This window comes from Henckelia pumila, chromosome 1 (assembly GCF_033568475.1).
Source record: "Henckelia pumila isolate YLH828 chromosome 1, ASM3356847v2, whole genome shotgun sequence".
NCBI lineage: Eukaryota > Viridiplantae > Streptophyta > Magnoliopsida > Lamiales > Gesneriaceae > Henckelia > Henckelia pumila.
The window spans coordinates 112336556-112355229 of NC_133120.1; the positions used below are offsets into that span (position 1 = coordinate 112336556).

Sequence of the window (18674 nt, forward strand, 5' to 3'; positions counted from 1 at the left end):
TTATGAAATGTCTTATTTTCAAAATATAATATAAACAAATCACATTTCTTAATTTAATTTTTAAAAATAATTTAACATTTCTAACATTGTAAAGGATTTTGATGACTAATAAAATTCAAGTCATTAACACACAATCCCAGATATCATCGTTGTGATGACTAATAAAATTCAATTACATAATTCAAATAAAATATCAAATCACTAATTAACACTCAATATTTTTTCGTTAACCTCCCTCGCTCCAAATATACTAGCTACCTACCTACCTACCTACGGTACTAGACTCCACGATCTTCTTCCTCCCTCTTCAGAGTTTCCTCGGGGTTGACAAGGCACCGCACAGAAATAGATAGGGTCCGGCCAAGACAAGTAACAATGCAATCATGTATGAAAAAACAACGACCTACAGAATGTTGTTTCTCCTCCACCTCGGCAGTCGTGTGATACAGTAGGATAGCCACAGTGCGTAGCCAGGTTCAGTGTCTTCGTTGGGCTTTGAGTTGTTTTCAACTCCAGTTGTTTCTTCAGTGTCTTCGTTGGTATTTTCACCTCCAGTTGTTTCTTCAGTGTCTTCGTTGGTATTTTCACCTCCACTGGTCGGGTTTTCCCCACTGGTCTTTGGCTTCTCAAAATCATTAATCCACAAATCATCATATGTATCCATAAGTATAGACACTTGAACGACAAGTATAAGTAAGGCCACAACACATGGGACAGCCAGTGATGCAGAAGTCAGAGTTAAATACCACGAAGATTTGCAGTTTACGTGTGAAGATGTCATTACACCCACAAAACATGCAGAAACAAACGGCGTACCGAAGGCACATATATTAAGAGCCAACCTCATTCTTCGAGATATGAAATCTCTCATTTCTTTTAGTTTCTTGAGACGAACACTGCGCGCTGTTGCAGAAGCAATGATTTCTTCATCATTCCCAAAGTGCGGGATCTCTGGACTGGCGTTGGACGATGGCGAGATCTCGATATTGATGAAATCAGATAAACGACGATGGCTGTCAACACGACGACTAGTATTCTCGTTGTCTGCATCTTCCTTCTTCGGTCCTTTCATGCCCTCGGCTTCTTTTGGATTTGAAGGGAAGGGAGGAGAGGGTGGATTCACGTTGCAAGTGGGTTATATATATATATATATACCTAATATTTTTATTTAGGTCTTTTTTTTTATTAAAAAAAAAAAACCTTAGCTAGATGTGTAATGTATAAATATATTGCATGTACATACACATTTAAACAAACTTATGAATAATTAAATTTAGAATAATTAGATGAGATCATGAAGCACATTTAAACACATTATATTTTATGAAATGTCTTATTTTCATAATATAATATAAACAAATCACATTTCTTAATTTAATTTTTAAAAATAATTAAACATTTCTAACATTGTAAAGGATTTTGATGACTAATAAAATTCAAGTCATTAACACACAATCCCAGATATCATCGTTGTGATGACTAATAAAATTCAATTACATAATTCAAATAAAATATCAAATCACTAATTAACACTCAATATTTTTTCGTTAACCTCCCTCGCTCCAAATATACTAGCTACCTACCTACCTACCTACGGTACTAGACTCCACGATCTTCTTCCTCCCTCTTCAGAGTTTCCTCGGGGTTGACAAGGCACCGCACAGAAATAGATAGGGTCCGGCCAAGACAAGTAACATGGCAATCATGTACGAAAACACAACGGCATACAGAATGTCGTTTCTCCTCCACCTCGGTAGTCGTGTGATACAGCAGGACAGCCACAGTGCGTAGCCAGGTTCAGTGTCTTTGTTGGGCTTTGAGTTGTTTTCAACTCCAGTTGTTTCTTCAGTGTCTTCGTTGGTATTTTCACCTCCAGTTGTTTCTTCAGTGTCTTCGTTGATATTTTCACCTCCACTGGTCGGGTTTTCCCCACTGGTCTTTGGCTTCTCAAAATCATTAATCCACAAATCATCATATGTATCCATAAGTGTAGACACTTGAACGGCAAGTATAAGTAAGGCCACAACACATGGGACAGCCAGGGATGCAGAAGTCAGAGTTAAATAGCACGAAGATTTGCAGTTTACGTGTGAAGATGTCATTACACCCACAAAACATGCAGAAACAAACGGCGTACTGAAGGCACATATATTAAGAGCCAACCTCATTCTTCGAGATATGAGATCTCTCATTTCTTTTAGTTTCTTGAGACGAACACTGCGCGCTGTTGCAGAAGCAATGATTTCTTCATCATTCCCAAAGTGCGGGATCTCTGGACTGGCGTTGGACGATGGCGAGATCTCGATATTGATGAAATCAGATAAACGGCGATGGCTGTCAACACGACGACTAGTATTCTCGTTGTCTGCATCTTCTTCTTCGATCCTTCCATGCCCTCGGCTTCTTTTGGATTTGAAGGGAAGGGAGGAGAGGGTAGATTCACGTTGCAAGTGGGTTATATATATATATATATACCTAATATTTTTATTTAGGTTTTTTTTTTAAGTAGAACCTTAGCTAGATGTGTAATGTATAAATATATTGCATGTACATACACATTTAAACAAACTTATGAATAATTAAATTTAGAATAATTAAAGGAGATCATGAAGCACATTTAAACACATTATATTTTATGAAATGTCTTATTTTCAAAATATAATATAAACAAATCACATTTCTTAATTTAATTTTTAAAAATAATTAAACATTTCTAACATTGTAAAGGATTTTGATGACTAATAAAATTCAAGTCATTAACACACAATCCCAGATATCATCGTTGTGATGACTAATAAAATTCAATTACATAATTCAAATAAAATATCAAATCACTAATTAACACTCAATATTTTTTCGTTAACCTCCCTCGCTCCAAATATACTAGCTACCTACCTACCTACCTACGGTACTAGACTCCACGATCTTCTTCCTCCCTCTTCAGAGTTTCCTCGGGGTTGACAAGGCACCGCACAGAAATAGATAGGGTCCGGCCAAGACAAGTAACATGGCAATCATGTACGAAAACACAACGGCATACAGAATGTCGTTTCTCCTCCACCTCGGTAGTCGTGTGATACAGCAGGACAGCCACAGTGCGTAGCCAGGTTCAGTGTCTTTGTTGGGCTTTGAGTTGTTTTCAACTCCAGTTGTTTCTTCAGTGTATTCGTTGGTATTTTCACCTCCAGTTGTTTTTTCAGTGTCTTCGTTGGTATTTTCACCTCCACTGGTCGGGTTTTCCCCACTGGTCTTTGGCTTCTCAAAATCATTAATCCACAAATCATCATATGTATCCATAAGTGTAGACACTTGAACGGCAAGTATAAGTAAGGCCACAACACATGGGACAGCCAGGGATGCAGAAGTCAGAGTTAAATACCACGAAGATTTGCAGTTTACGTGTGAAGATGTCATTACACCCACAAAACATGCAGAAACAAACGGCGTACTGAAGGCACATATATTAAGAGCCAACCTCATTCTTCGAGATATGAGATCTCTCATTTCTTTTAGTTTCTTGAGACGAACACTGCGCGCTGTTGCAGAAGCAATGATTTCTTCATCATTCCCAAAGTGCGGGATCTCTGGACTGGCGTTGGACGATGGCGAGATCTCGATATTGATGAAATCAGATAAACGGTGATGGCTGTCAACACGACGACTAGTATTCTCGTTGTCTGCATCTTCTTCTTCGATCCTTCCATGCCCTCGGCTTCTTTTGGATTTGAAGGGAAGGGAGGAGAGGGTAGATTCACGTTGCAAGTGGGTTATATATATATATATACCTAATATTTTTATTTAGGTTTTTTTTTTAAGTAAAACCTTAGCTAGATGTGTAATGTATAAATATATTGCATGTACATACACATTTAAACAAACTTATGAATAATTAAATTTAGAATAATTAAAGGAGATCATGAAGCACATTTAAACAAACTTATGTGATGCCCGCCTTTTTTCTATTATTTTTATTTTTATCTTGCGTTGCAAATAAATAGAATTTTCATAAAATATGTCCCCATAGCGCGTGAACCATTTTATATAATATTAATTATTTTTATTTTAGAAAATAGTATATAAGATTTATTTTTCAACTAAAAAAAGTGACTTAATTCAGCATATGAGTATTTCGCACAAAGTACTGCAAATTGCCAAATCGATGTATCATAATTATCCCACTAACCTACGCATGAACTTTGCTGAAATAAACCTGTGGTCTGATTACTAGCTAGTTTAAATTTAAAATTTTTATATTTATTTTTAAGAAAAATACATTTACTAGCTAGGCTGGAAATTAATTCCCTCCCGGTGCCAAAAGAAATTATGTTCACTTTGGATAAAAATTCTTATGATAGAATCAGTATAAAATATATGATCAAGAATGTTGAAAAAAAAAAAAAAGATCTAAAAAAATATATGATCATTTGTTTTAACAAAATATATAGAGGAATGGAAGCTAAATATGTTAATTGAGAATTTGAGATTCGTTAGTGCTTTTCTTGCAATACTGAATCAGTACAAGGAGATGTATCATCACACATGGGGAAAGAAGCATCTGGAAGCCCTGGAGCCACTTGGGAAATTAGATTAATCCACTAACATTTATTCCTTTCCTTGCTATTTGTTACCGGCCATGAAGCGAACGCGTGTTTGGTAATTAGGTTTTATTAGAATAGTAAGGGAGTGATTACAGGTAGTGATTGTGGCAAGTATGCAGCAATTAACCGAAGAATGAGAGAGAGAAAACTATTATCCAAAACAAATCACTAAGGCAGTGTTTGGTATAAATTAGATGATGAACTACCTCTTGGAACCTTAAAAACATCGTCACCATTCAAGGCATCACGAAGAACTCTAGCATCTGCTGCAGATCCCTCCCACCCCGTAAGTGCATATATAAACTTCATGTCACGGTCGCAAACCCCAAGAACATTCACTGCGATAGTACCTTTTCTTGTTCTATATCGTGCCTTCTCCGTGATAGGAACATGTACACTGACATATGTTCCGTCCAATGCACCAAGACATCCCTACAATTTAAATAAAAAATTTACATTTATGAATGTTATTATCATAGTCTATATAAATTTATCATTCCAATAATTAAACATGGTTTGAGGTTACCTTGAACCATTTCCAAGATTCGTCAGTGCAAGTATCGTCAACAGGAGATGGTTTCACTAGTAATATGGGATGTAACATGAGGATAGATTGGAGCACTTCATGGAAATAGGTGCTGATTGTATGTCCACTACGTACATAGTCATGACCAACAACTCGATTTTTCTTGTGATGAGCCAATATAGACAAAAACATTGCGGCCTTCTCTTCAATACGAACATATCTAGACTCGACTAGCCCTCCAACATGAGTTAGTAAAAAACACAATCGTGCAAATGCATTCCTATTCATTCTTAAGTTCACCACACACTGAACATCCCCTACTTCAGTAATCCTATGCAAATGGTTCATTTGCACATTTATTCTCTGCGTCATGCTATATGAGGCTGTTTTTCTACGAATATCACGAAGTCTTCTTGCACGTTTTTTTTGTCGATGTCGTCTCAGAAGCAACAAAATCAAGAAGGATTGACACAGGATTTGATGCAGCATCATAAAAAGTACAACGTGTCTACGCTTAATGGTCATCTTCCAAGATATGTCACACTAAATTAAACTTCAAAAGATAATTAACACAAAGTAAGATGACGCAAATAATATATATTGTTTTTGTCATCAAATCAAAAGATTTTTGATTTGGGATATGCACCACTGAAGTCAAATGAGGTCATCCATGTATGCATTTTTCCCATTTCAGCAAACGTAAGGTAAGAAAGAAATTTTCTCTGAATACCATTTGTTTCCCATTTTCACATTTATCACATGTAACAATGGGTGTTGAATAATATACATGTGACCAACCAATGCGTGAGATGAAGCAACCAAATAAACAAAAAAATTATAGAATTAGTATGCATATACAGTTTAGATGTCAATATTCATGAAATTCTAGCAGTGCGCGTTGATATCACAATCACAAAAAATCATGCCACATTCAACAACAAACAAAAAAGCCATTCCAGTTTATTTTATAAAAAATGGGTTTTTTTTGACAATATTGATCTGTAATAAAATTTTGAGACAATAGGCGAGATACTGGGTCGGTTCGTCAACGGAAATTGGAAACAATCGATCACAAAACTGTCACCCCCATCTCGAATAAAATTTGAAAAACACAGAACTAAAACCCACAAAATTAAGAAAAACAAATAGAGGGAAAAACAGAGTACCGTAAATTTCGATCTTCGAACAAATTAGAAAATAAGATTTTCAAGAGATTTACCCAAACAGCAAGGTTCCTCTTGTCAACTGAAAATTTCTGCACCTAACAAGAAAATATAATTACATACAGTCAAAATATTCACCGTGAGAGACTTACATAATTTTTTGAATCCACATCACAGACAACATGCTCGTGAAATTTTTTTGTTGAGCCGATATACCTGCTTCCGAAAACTTTAGCTTGATAGAAAGAAACCTAATGAGCCCACTCCTCTCCTTCAATGTCGGCTAGAACAAGAATGAAACTTGGACGTGTGGTTTATGGGTTGGAGGGAAAGGGCATAGTTGGAATTTCTAAAATTGATAAAGATATGGTTAAGTTATACTAGGGGGTAAGGGGGGTTTATTTAACCACCCCTAATATAACTTTATCAATGCACAAATAGATAGGCTTGGTTTATTATAAATGCTACCAAACAATAGTTAAAAAAATAACACACCCCCAATCCCATTTTATCAAGGCTACCAAACACTGCTTAAAAGAAAAAGACATGTAATCATTTCCGAATAAAAATCAATGAATTTGTCCGACAAAAAACTCACTTGAAGTGCATACTGATAAGGCGCAGCATTTTAATGCCCATCAGCATCGTAACAGTATTCCATTTCCATTTTTTATTCTCTCTTCATATATATATATATATATATATATATATATATATATATGTATATGTAGTATATTTGTTGATACTCGAGTACATATGAGTTATTTCGCGTTACCGAAATATAATATGAAAATATAATAACGGGTCTGAAGTAATTAAATCTCTGTATGTGAATAACTAGAATAATTATATATAAAAACTGAAAAATATTTTATAATTAGATCTTAATAAATATTTTGTATTATTATTTAATGTAAATTCTGCAATGCATTTTAAAAAATTTAGATTTTGGTTCAAAAATCTATAATTCTAAATTGAAAAGTAATATGCATGAAATTATCATTTTGATTTAATATTTTGATACTTTTAGATATTTAAATCTCGTTTATGAATGCATTTTTAATGGAGAAGTTGGAAACAAGAAGAAAGTTTAATAAAATAATGATAACAAGATAAAATAATAATGTTTTTTAGAAAATAATTATATAATCATAATAAATTAAAAATTAAAAATAAAATTAATAAAACGAAAAGTGTTTGCTAAATATTTTATAATTACATTTTTATTGTATTATGGGTTGAATAGATTTAAAAATTATTTTCACAGGGGTCAAATATTCATTTTTAATATTTCACAGGGGTATTTGGTGCAAAAAAATATCAAAATCTTTGCCCATTCGCATGAGAGACGCGTGCGCAACAATCACCCATCTGAAGGGACGAGTGTGCTAATTTTTTAAAAGGTCAGGGTTGAAGATGCCTATTAAAATTTCACAGGAAAGAAATGTGCATTTTCAATATTTCATAGGAATGTTTGATGCAAATAACTCTTATTATTATATATTAAATATATTAAGAGCATTACAAAGGGAAAAAAGTGAAAATCAAAATTTCTTAAACACTAACAATGGTATTTTATAAAAAGAAATAATATGTATTATTTTCTCGTATGAAATTATTATTTTAATAATAATATATAAATTTTAGAAGATGAAATAACATTAATTATATATCAACCAGAGACGTCCAACGTTGGGTGTTAATCAGTATCAATTATAAAAACTTAATCATTTTTTAAAAAAGAATATAAAAAGTTTTTTTTTTAGCATAAAAAACTTTTTTTGTTATTATCTTCTCTTTCTGAAAAATAATTGATTATTTATTCTCTATAAGCTCACGCCACCGTCTACAGCCGAAATGATGGAGCAAGCGGCAACTTCCGACAATCTTTCCCGAACAGTCGTTTCAATTGTCGCCGGAGAAGCTCATAATCTCGCTCTAAATGGTCAGTAAGTGTGGGTTTTGTTCCTCTTTTTGTCAGCTGAAAATCTGAACCATTATAGATCAAGATGAACTGGGACAATGTATTATTGATTGAAAAGGTAATGAGTGTATATTTATTTATCTAAGCGTATAGATATGCATCGATTTTTGTATAGGTGATGAAAAACTCTATTCTTGGGGGAGAGGAACCTTTGGCCGGCTTGGAACTGGTTCAGAGGCCGATCAGCCATTTCCTGCCCTGGTCAAATTTTTTGGTTTTGATGCTGATCGAGAAGAGAAGCTCAGGATTGTTGGGATTGCTGCTGGGGCTTATCACAGTCTTGCACTTGCTGGTAGTGTTTTTGTTTGCGAGTGTATAATCTTGGTTTTTCTCGATGTGTCTTTTATGTTTGATTTATTGTTTCTTTGCTTTTAGATGGGTATCTTGTTTTGTTAAATGTTTTCAAATATATATCCTTGCGGTGGGATAATTTTTTTCAGTTCATTATGCTTATTTTCTCTTGATACATGGGCAGCGGTGGAAATTCAATTAAAACGGGCTGAGTTATTTTGTTAAGGAGGGCGAAGCTTTCAAATTTGGAGAACTTTCCTAAAGTTTTGAATTATGTGATTGTGAATTATTGAATGTCAAGTGTAAGATGAAGGAACTAGAGTTTCTGTTGAATTGTCTTTTGTTTTTAGGGGGGAGATAAGTGATAAGTACTCGTTTTTTGTTGTAACAAAGATTTATAATGTAGCTGATGGATATCTGAAATCTTTCTCAAATATGTCTCGTCCTACACGATTTTGTCAGCCAGTGAATTTTGATTCCAGCCAATGATGACACTATATCTTCAATCCAATTAATTTATAACAAATTAGTATTTTGCAGTTTCTGAGGGCTGTATCTATATAAGATGCGTAGATTCAATGACAATTTTGCAAAGGCTCTTTAGGGGAAGATTAAGAAATTTATTCTCATGTCCTGCTCTGTCAAGTTTTATTTCCTCATCTAGTTGAAAAGAATATTCGCTTACTGTTTTATATAAATTGGCTTTTTGTCTGTCGGTTGTCCATACTTTGGTCACCTTTCCGGGTATTAATAGTGCTTTGTACGTGACAATGCTTTTGATGCTATTTTTGTGCCAAATGTTAAATGCCAATGCCCCGGCGGACACATAAAAAAAGTGGAAGTTGAAATGGTGTGTTTCATCTACAATCTTATGGCCCTCTTCTTTTTCTTCTTTGTATGATGGCAGATGATGGATCATTTTGGGGATGGGGTTACAATATTTGTATCCTTTTAACACACGTTTGAACTTGAATATCCAGTATCCTAGATAGTAGATACATCTATGTTCATAGTGGAAGTAATGCAGTTTTGCAAACTTTCTTCCGAGAGATAAGCAATCCTTGACCTTTTATTGGATGGCCAAATTGGTGGCACCGGAGAAAATAGTTTGGTGCCTTGCTTGTTGGAAGGTTTCCTTGGACTGGGATCTCCAGGTTCTGCTACCAAAGATTACGAAATTCAGAATGGAAAACCACTAAAGGTACAAGCTAAATTTTGTTTTATGTTCTATTTTTGCCATTTTAAGTGTCACCTTATACGTTGCTTTGTTTTCAATTTCAGATTTCTTCTGTAAAAGCTGGAGGAATGATGTCATTGGCAATTGATAGTCAGGGATCATTGTGGATGTGGGGCAATTTCCCGCATCCTTCGCAAAGTCAGTCTGTTGAAGGACAAATAACACTTGTCAGCAGTGCAGCTCCAGTTCCCATCTGGAACTTCCATGGCCACACTGTTGTTAAAGTGGCATGTGGAAATGAACATGTTGTGGCATTAGTGAGTGCTGGAGAAACATACGAAGGTAATGATCTTATATGTTACTCTTGGGGTGGCAACAATCATGGCCAGTTAGGTCTAGGAGACACAGAAAGCAGGTAGAGTCCTGAGGTTTTAGAAGTTTTTAACTTGGAGTCTCCATAGGCGGCGTATGAGATATCTTGTGGTGCGTACCACACAGCTTTATTGGCTCTGAGCAAGGAATCAAGTGACGTTTTAGAAAGTGTTTGCTTCACTTTTGGATTAGGTGATAACGGGCAGTTTGGTCATGGAACGACACAAAGTTTGCAGTCCTCTGAACTTGTACAAGGATTGCCTCAGAACACCTTCCTAACTTCCGTGGACTGCGGATTATTTCACACGAGTGTTGTCTCGTCTGCTGGTGATGTATGGTCATGAGGGATGGAGAAGGGCCTTGGCCTATGCCCAGATGCGCGATTTACGGGAACTGATTCCGGGGATGCTCGTTCTCCATTACTGATTCCTTGTAACGGGATGTACAACCCCAGATTTCAAGAACCTTTGCAAGTCGCATGTGGTGCAGCTCATACTGTACTTGTCGCAGATTCTGGTTATAAGATCTGGTTTTGGGGTAGGGGCCGGAGTGGTGTCCTTGGAAATGGCAAGATGGTTGATTGCTATGCACCAACAATTGCGCTGTGGCCACCTCTCGTTGAAGATTTCAAGAAAAAGGACTTCGACAATGCAAGGCCAAATGAACATTACAGAGAGAAGAATCTTGAACAGAATGTGGAAATGGAGGAGAAAAGGCTATCTGCCACAATGGAGGAGATGGCAGTTCTTCGATCAAAACTTTTTGTGATGGAAAGATACACCAGCATACTTCATGGATCGATTTTTGGGAAGCCTTTCCAAGAACAAGAAATCCCGCCCTCGATCCAGAGCTCTGGTGTATTTGACATTGCAAAAGAGTGGAACAATATGCTGGAGAGTTCAGATTACGACAAGTTCCACCGTTTGGAGATGTTTTACAACGACATGCTTGCCAGTGTAAAAGATAAGCTGCTGAAGAGAAGGATATAAGACATTGTGAAAGAGTGTCTAAAATCAACTGCCGCGAGATCCACTGGGTAAATACTGCCTGTTTCAGTCGACCATGCGCATTTCACCTTGGGTTGAAGGGCATGGCTAGCCAAATATGATTTGCCAACGAGTCCATGGTCGGTTTAGCAGCTTGTAAGCATCATCAATCATGTGATACATTCTGTTAAACTTTTGATCAAAGCATCTTGATTACATCTTGTAAGTTTAGTAAACATAAAATAAAAGCATGTATTATGTCAGTGAGGTACCTTATCTACAGCTATGGAAAACAACGTTTGCTATCTCCTTACATGCATTATGGTTTCTCACTCGTTTGCTTCCGATTTAGAGGACTGAAAAAACAAAAGAAAAGAAAAGAAAAGACAATAATAATTGACGGCAAATTTCGTCGTGGGGCACTAGAAATTTTATGGGATTCTGTTAAACTTTTGATCAAGGATGTTTCAAGTATTTTATGTGTTAAAGTGAGTCATTAGACCGTTAAATTAAATAAATAAATTTAATTAGACCGTTAAATTTGAGTTAGACTCATTAGACCGTTAAATTAAATAAATTTAAAATTGTTAAATTTAAAATTTCAATATTTTAAAAATTAATAAAAATAATTTAATTTAATTTCAAACATATATTAATAATATTAAAGACAAACAAATATTTTTACAAGTTAAAATTTATTAATTTGTAATTAATTAATAATTATTAACCAAAAAACATTATAATGATATATTTTTATAATAAACTTATGATAATAAAATAAATTTATTTCAATCCAATAATATTATACACTCAAATTATGAATAATATATTAATTATTTAGTATAAAAATATAATTATATATTATTAATATATATATATATTGGTAGGACGGACGAGTTCGGAATGGATTTGTTCAAACCCGAAACCCACCCCAAATCCGTTTGTGGACCCGTTTAGGCGGGTTTAGACTCACCCGTCGGACGGGTTTGAGAAGCGGAATTTTTAAAAATGTAATAAATCAAAACTCGAAAAACTAGTTAATGAAAAAACAAAAACAATTTGAATATATTGGATATTGATTTTTTTTAAAATTTTGAGGAAGTTGATGTAATTGGCGGAACATGAGCAAATAACAAAGGAGTCGCAAAACGCTTTTTGTCCGTAAAAGCCCTTGTAAAACCTAGAACAATACTCCGGCGAAATGCCGGGAGTGATGTCGGATTCTGGGAATTCCGACGCTCTCGCCGTTGTTCCACACTCGTCCGATGCATCAACCCCGGGAGTGTACTCTATTCGGAACCACGGCCTCACTGCCCCGCTTTCGCGGGTCTCCATCTCCTGGGCACGTGGTAACACGCTCCGTGTTTCCCTGTTACAGTCCGACGCAGTTGATGAACAGCGACCCGGTGGTGGACAACTGGTGGAAGTGAAGCTCACAAGCACGGAGGGAGGAGAAATCTCAGGCGCGCAATGGAGGAAAATTGCTTATGGCTCGGTCGCACCATTCTCGCTTCTTCAGAGCAGGAAAAATTCTATGGACGCATCCCGTTACAAGAAAGATTGGTAATTTATTCGAACTTATCTTTTGTTTACCGGACTGATGCTATGTTGGATGGGCATTTGAATATTGTCGGAAGTTGGAGCGATAATCCCACAGACGAGATAAGAGGGAAGCTAACAAGTTTCAGGAGGCCTGCGGGTTAAATTTGTTTGTTTCTTTGGTTTTTTACTTGTTATCTTTATTTCAATAGGTGGGAACATGTAATGGAGTACAGCAAGGAACTAGGTTCTCTTCTTGGTAATTCCCAATTCATCTCCAACTCGGTTAATTGAAGACCCCAAAGCAATTTTGAAGGTAAATCTTGGTTTTTGGATGGACTTTTGGTTTTTTGCTGCACGTATATTTTGGAATATTGCCTAATCTACTTGTGATCACACAAAAATCAGAAAGTTGAGGAACCAATATCGCTGAGAGCAGCGTGGGAGCTGATGGAAATATTTTATGTTGACAAACAAGCTCAGACTTGGCTCCCTGAACGTCTTCTTGATTGGTTGGCTGTATGAATTTTTCAATTATCTACCTGCGTCCTCTGTGTCTTAGCTTTCTTTTATTTGTACATAATGATTGGTTTTCTTTGACAGGACTATGATTGTCTGTTCTCTGGAATACAGCCAACAGTTCATTCAAAACTTGTAGCTTTCCAAAAAGAGCTTGTAACTATACAGGTTTTTATATGCACTCTCATCTTTTATTTGTAGTTAAGAGTCCATACTTTGGGGCAACAGTTCTTTTTTGGCATATGTGTGGGTATTACTTCATTGGTTGTCATAGTTTGATGCAGGATATATATAATCCGACAATCCAATGCTGGAAATTTATATTTTCGAACAATATTTCCGAGTGACTGTTATCTCTCGTTAAGCAGTTTATTAACATTAAGTTTTATAAAATTGCAGATCGACTTTAATTTATTTGGCGATGCTTGATATCATCTTTTAAGTTTTTAAAATTTATGTTTAACACCAGGGATACATTTTCTTTTAATTGTATTTTGGATGTGACCATTGTTAATTTATCTAATTTGGCGTCGACTCCTTTATTTTAGCGGTTTGTCAGTCAACCAATTTTTAATAAATTATATAACAGGTTATTTTTTACGTGTATTTTCTCTCAGGCTGTTGAGAATGATCCTGAGTATTGGGAAGCTATGTCCTCAGCCTTAGCAGTTGGCTGGCTTGATGTTGTTGTATGCTCATTTCCGTGAATTCATCTGTTTGTATTTTTAAGTGTGTTGCATTCTATATTGAATTCACTGCTTGCAGGTTAAATTATTGAGCATGCATGGATCTTATCTGTTCGATCAGCTAGGTAGCCGTGAGGTCAGTATTGGTGTCAACGAGTCAAATGGATTACCTTATTAATGTTTCTCTTTTCTCGGTCTGATTCCATGTATAATATTTCATTATTTTGAATGATGTAAGCAGCATAATTTACCATTTTCACATCGAAATTAAATAATGACACCTATATTGGTGAAGGAAAATCTATTTAATTTGTCTCTTGATGTTTGTTATTAGTTATATGCCTTTCACCATTGCTGGAAATAATTATCTGAATCTCTTCCATCTATCTTGAACAGATAGAAAATGGACTTGTAGAAGCCGTTGCTGTTCTTATATCTCAGATGCCACGCTTGCGGTTTGACGTATCAGCCAAAAAATTGGGTGAGTGCTACAATGCCAAATCAGAGTTTATGAAGGTAATATGGAGTCCTGGTAACATCTTGCATCTATTAGAAGACCATAAGCTCTGCTGTTCTTGATAAAGTTAATCTGTCAGGCATGGGAAAAATGGCGAGCTCAAATTACTAAATTGGATTGCAGTGCATTCTGGCTTCAATGTGATCACCAACAGACTAGAGATGGACTTAAAAATATGCTTCAAATCATGTTGGGAAATGCTAGCATTCTCTCCAATGTGGCATTTCACTGGATTGAACTTTACATATCTCACTTTCTCTACATCAGACCATTTACAGTGGTATGAGTGACAATTTTGATTCTTTCGTAGATAAAGTTTATCTTTCTTGATAAGTATAATAGCACAGGATTATCCTTCAGTTTGTTTGTGCGTTCAGAATATTTGCTCTGTTTCCAGGGTTTAGAAAGCATGTATAGCCTTGCTCAGAAATGCATGCAATTGAAACCAATTTCCAATCGTCACAAGTTGATGGGACTCATGATTGGAATTCTAGAAGAAAATACCGAAGTAAGATATATGAGCTAAGCTATTGACTGCAGCATTTTTTGATTGTTGGCCTCTCGCCTAGCTGGGAATGACTAGTTTGTTTATTCAGGTTATTCTTGCTGAATGCTCAAGATCATTTGGTCCCTGGTGAGAGCCATACCTTTGTAGGTTCTAACTGTTGTTCAACTATTTTTTTCTGTTTGAAAATCCTTTTACTATAACATGTCTTTCTTCATATGACTTGATGCCTGATGGTGGTTGATCATCTGTTATATGTCTCAAGTAATTGTTTTCTTGATGTGCGGGTGGATTTTATTTATATTATGCTATTTGGACAGTAATTAATATGATCATGGTTATGGAATTGGCATCCGGAATTTCAGAATTTGCGTCATATGATGCAATCTTGTGTTTTTTACCAATAGGATGATAACCCATGCTATAGAGCTGCTGACAGCTGGAAGTACACAAGCAGAAATACTAATACGTGAACAGCAGCCAAAATTTGGAGGAATTTGTATGGAAGAGCTACATCGACTCACTTATTCCCAAATTCTATCTTCTCATGCCTTGACATGGAATGTAAGTAGCCACTGTCTGATTTTTCTTTGGAGATTGATATTTGTGTTTTCATTGCCGCTCATCTTATTTTTTCATTTAAATGTGAATTTCAGTTTTTGTGGGTAATGCTCACATTTAGTTATTTAACATGTTTCTGCAACATTTAAACAAATTTTTTCATTGAATATTGATGGAAGAAATCTTCTTTATAGTTGTTTTCATTTTTCACGTTCCACCTTGGACTTTTCTCACTGTTGAAATTTTTTCCTGGTTATCTACATTTAACTTTATTTTTTCCTACAATATCTTGTTGCTATCTTGATCCTGCAGATCGCTTTGACATCATGCATGCAGCAAGGACAGGGTTGGTTTGAGAATTTATTGTACAAGCAGCCTGTGCAACACCATCAAGTGTTGCTAAAGGTGATTGAGCTACCTTTCATCTGACTCATGCTTGTCTATGTTTCCTGTCAGCATTCATCAGTTCACTTTGATTGTTGAATTGACAAACTCTAGGCCTGCTTTTGTGATTCCTAACAAACCCATTTTTTTCGGCTTCATACAGAGTTTAGAAATCTGCCGTCTCAATGGACTTGGTTTTGTTGGTAATGATTTGATGAAGGTATGTCTTGGAGCCAATATCTTATAAATTATTGCTGCAAATTTCCAGTGTTTTCATCGATGTTGTTTAGGTAATGAATGCATGAATGGTTACTAGTTTCAATCCTCATCTGATTATGCAGATTGCTGGAGTTCATTACTGGAAACATGGCAAGAAAGGTTCTGCCGTGTTCTGCCTTCAGCAAGCTCGAGATGAACCTCGCTTAAACAGAATAGCCAAACACTTGTTTGATTTTGTTGGAAAATCAGTCTCTGATGAAAGTTTCAAGGTAGTTGTCACTTGAAATTAATGGTAATATTTAATAATTGATGTATGCAGCATACGTTCATCAGCTTGTCGGTATTTTGAAAACTGAAAATAATTCACAAACAAAGGGCATACTGTTGGATCCTGTGATAGAATTTGCCATGGTGAAGGTGAGCTTTCACAGAAACACAGTACCAGTTTGTGTGCTGTATCTGGTTTTCAGTTCCTTGGTACTACTTTGTAGGAAGTGTTTTACAATTCCTTTTTGTTGGAACCAAGGTAGTTTAGTCACTGCTAGGATGATAGCATGTTTACCTGTGTATAATAATTACTACTGTACAGCTGTCTTATTTCTGAATTACGTGATATAAATTTTGAAAAGTTCGTTAATTAGCAACTCGGGTAATATTAGCTGATTCAGCATGTAAATACTCACATGGAGTTATTTGAGCAATTTTCCCCATCTGGTTGCAGCAATGGGAAGGAATGCTTGAACTGCTGGGCTCTGAATCAAGAACTTCCGGAGGTCTCGAGTTTCTGAAAAGTATGCTCTCATTCTATCATTGTAATAGCAGAGATAATCTCTGTACAGAGATAATATCTGTACCATGTCATTATACTATTCCACTATTCTCAGTTTGTCTTCAAATTCTGCAGGTATAGAGACTTCAGGAAATCTCTCCAGCAAGTTTCAGAGGGAATTCCAGCTGATGCTGGTCGGAAATCTGCTGAAACGCTCATATCAGTATGTCTCATGCATTTCCGTTGCGACACTTATTGCAGGGCTTATCTCACGTCATTCTCGTAACAATTACTTTCTTTTGTCATTTATTTTCTTTGTGGTGTCGTTCCTCTACTTAATGAAGAATTTGTTGATGTGAGATGTATTTGACGATCCCAACTTTATAACTTTTCCAGCTGACGAAGAACTCTTCTACACCACAGCAATTTTGGCTCTCTCTTTTGTTCGACTCGGTAAGCCATTAGTTAAGTGAAATCTAGACTCTAGTAGTTCTTATTGTCTATGCCAGATGGAAATAATAGTTTGCCAGTTGACTTGGGCTTCTCGTTTTGGAGTTTCGGACATGTTTATACAATTCTTTAACTTTCGTGGTATCATGTGCAGTTGAAATTACTGAACTGGAAGGATCGACCCCTTCTTAATGTATCGGAAACCAATCTTTTGTTGAATAAACTGCAAGAGCTGCCATTGGCAAGATTAAGACCAGATTTCATCGATTCTGGCTTGCCGCCTGAGGCCTTGAAATCTGTCAGGCTTTGCTCTAGCATCTAATTTAGGGCGTGCCATCCTCCACGAGTATTTTCCCGAGCTTATATAATAATTGCTTGTCTTCATTAATGTGAGTGATGTGATGATATTATCTTTAGATGGGGTTCTTTTAGTTGAATATAATGCTTAGGTACCGTTTGGTACATGAGATAGTACTGAGATGAGATACAAATTTTTACTCATCTCATGTTTTTCTCATTTTTTTGTTAATCCAATGATATCTCATGGCCCGGTATAACATTAGATATAGGCTTGATGACAAATACCTTTTAACCCATGGTATTAGTAGAGGTTGAGTGTCATATAAGTGAAATTGTGTGAGATTGACAATGGTGATTAAGAGAATAAACACAATAATCCTACAAAATAAAAAACATACAAAACAACATATTATTCATATCTATATCTTGTTTATCAACATCTTATCATGTTTTTATTCATTTATGGCACATCTCATCCATGATACCAAACGGTATCTTAGTGTCATGTTTTATCATCCCCAATCTGCTATTCTGATGTACCATCAGTATGAATCCTTTCCAAAAAAAAAAAAAAAAAAATTATTTGTTTTATTTTTTATTTTTCATTTTCTAATTTTGAAGCGAGGAGTTAGACGTTTCTGGGTGGAATCGGAAAAAAAACTTTTAATATATGTTGAAAAAGAAATTGACAGAGAACTTGATTTGTTTCGGTAATTTGATTTATTGATCTGCTTATTTTTCATGAGACACCTAACTTTATTAGTTACAAGTGCCGAGCCTGAAGTTCCTATATCATACAGTAACGATAAACAAAAAATTAAATAGAGAGATTAAACTCGGCCAGTATAAATTTCACCACTTAAACATGCAAGCTATACCATGAGAAATGCAAAATTTTTAACATGAAATAAAATAAAACATATCTAAACCTATAGTAGGATGAATAAAGGAGCAAATGATCATGTATCCATTTGCATGAATATGGTGTTGCAATTTTGTACTTTGTGATTTTAGTTTTCTATATCATCAAAATTTAATTTTAGTTTTATATGTTTATGTTTCGACGGTTTTATATTTTTAATTGGGAGTGTGTAGTGGTAATTGAGTCGTTACACATATTAGCGTCAA

General features: G+C 35.5%; 1 protein-coding gene and 2 pseudogenes across 2 annotated transcripts; 2 read left to right on the forward strand and 1 right to left on the reverse strand.

The window, feature by feature from the left end:
- Nucleotides 1-4594: 4594 nt before the first annotated feature.
- LOC140875807 (uncharacterized) lies at nt 4595-6784 on the reverse strand. Of its 2 annotated transcripts, none has more exons than XM_073279602.1 (3): nt 6504-6784; nt 5125-6379; nt 4595-5030 (listed from the first exon to the last, which is right to left on the reverse strand). In XM_073279602.1, the coding sequence occupies exons 2-3, from the start codon at nt 5647-5649 to the stop codon at nt 4767-4769; spliced, it is 789 nt and encodes a 262-aa protein (XP_073135703.1). In that variant the 5' UTR covers nt 5650-6379; nt 6504-6784; the 3' UTR covers nt 4595-4766. The 2 variants fall into 2 exon arrangements, with proteins under 2 accessions (XP_073135703.1, XP_073135702.1); XM_073279601.1 differs by having other exon boundaries at nt 5125-6385.
- A 1326-nt stretch (nt 6785-8110) lies between these two features.
- LOC140889554 (ultraviolet-B receptor UVR8-like) lies at nt 8111-11369 on the forward strand (annotated as a pseudogene).
- Nucleotides 11370-12274: 905 nt separating this feature from the next.
- On the forward strand, nt 12275-17743 carry LOC140875293 (nuclear pore complex protein NUP85-like; annotated as a pseudogene).
- Nucleotides 17744-18674: the final 931 nt, after the last annotated feature.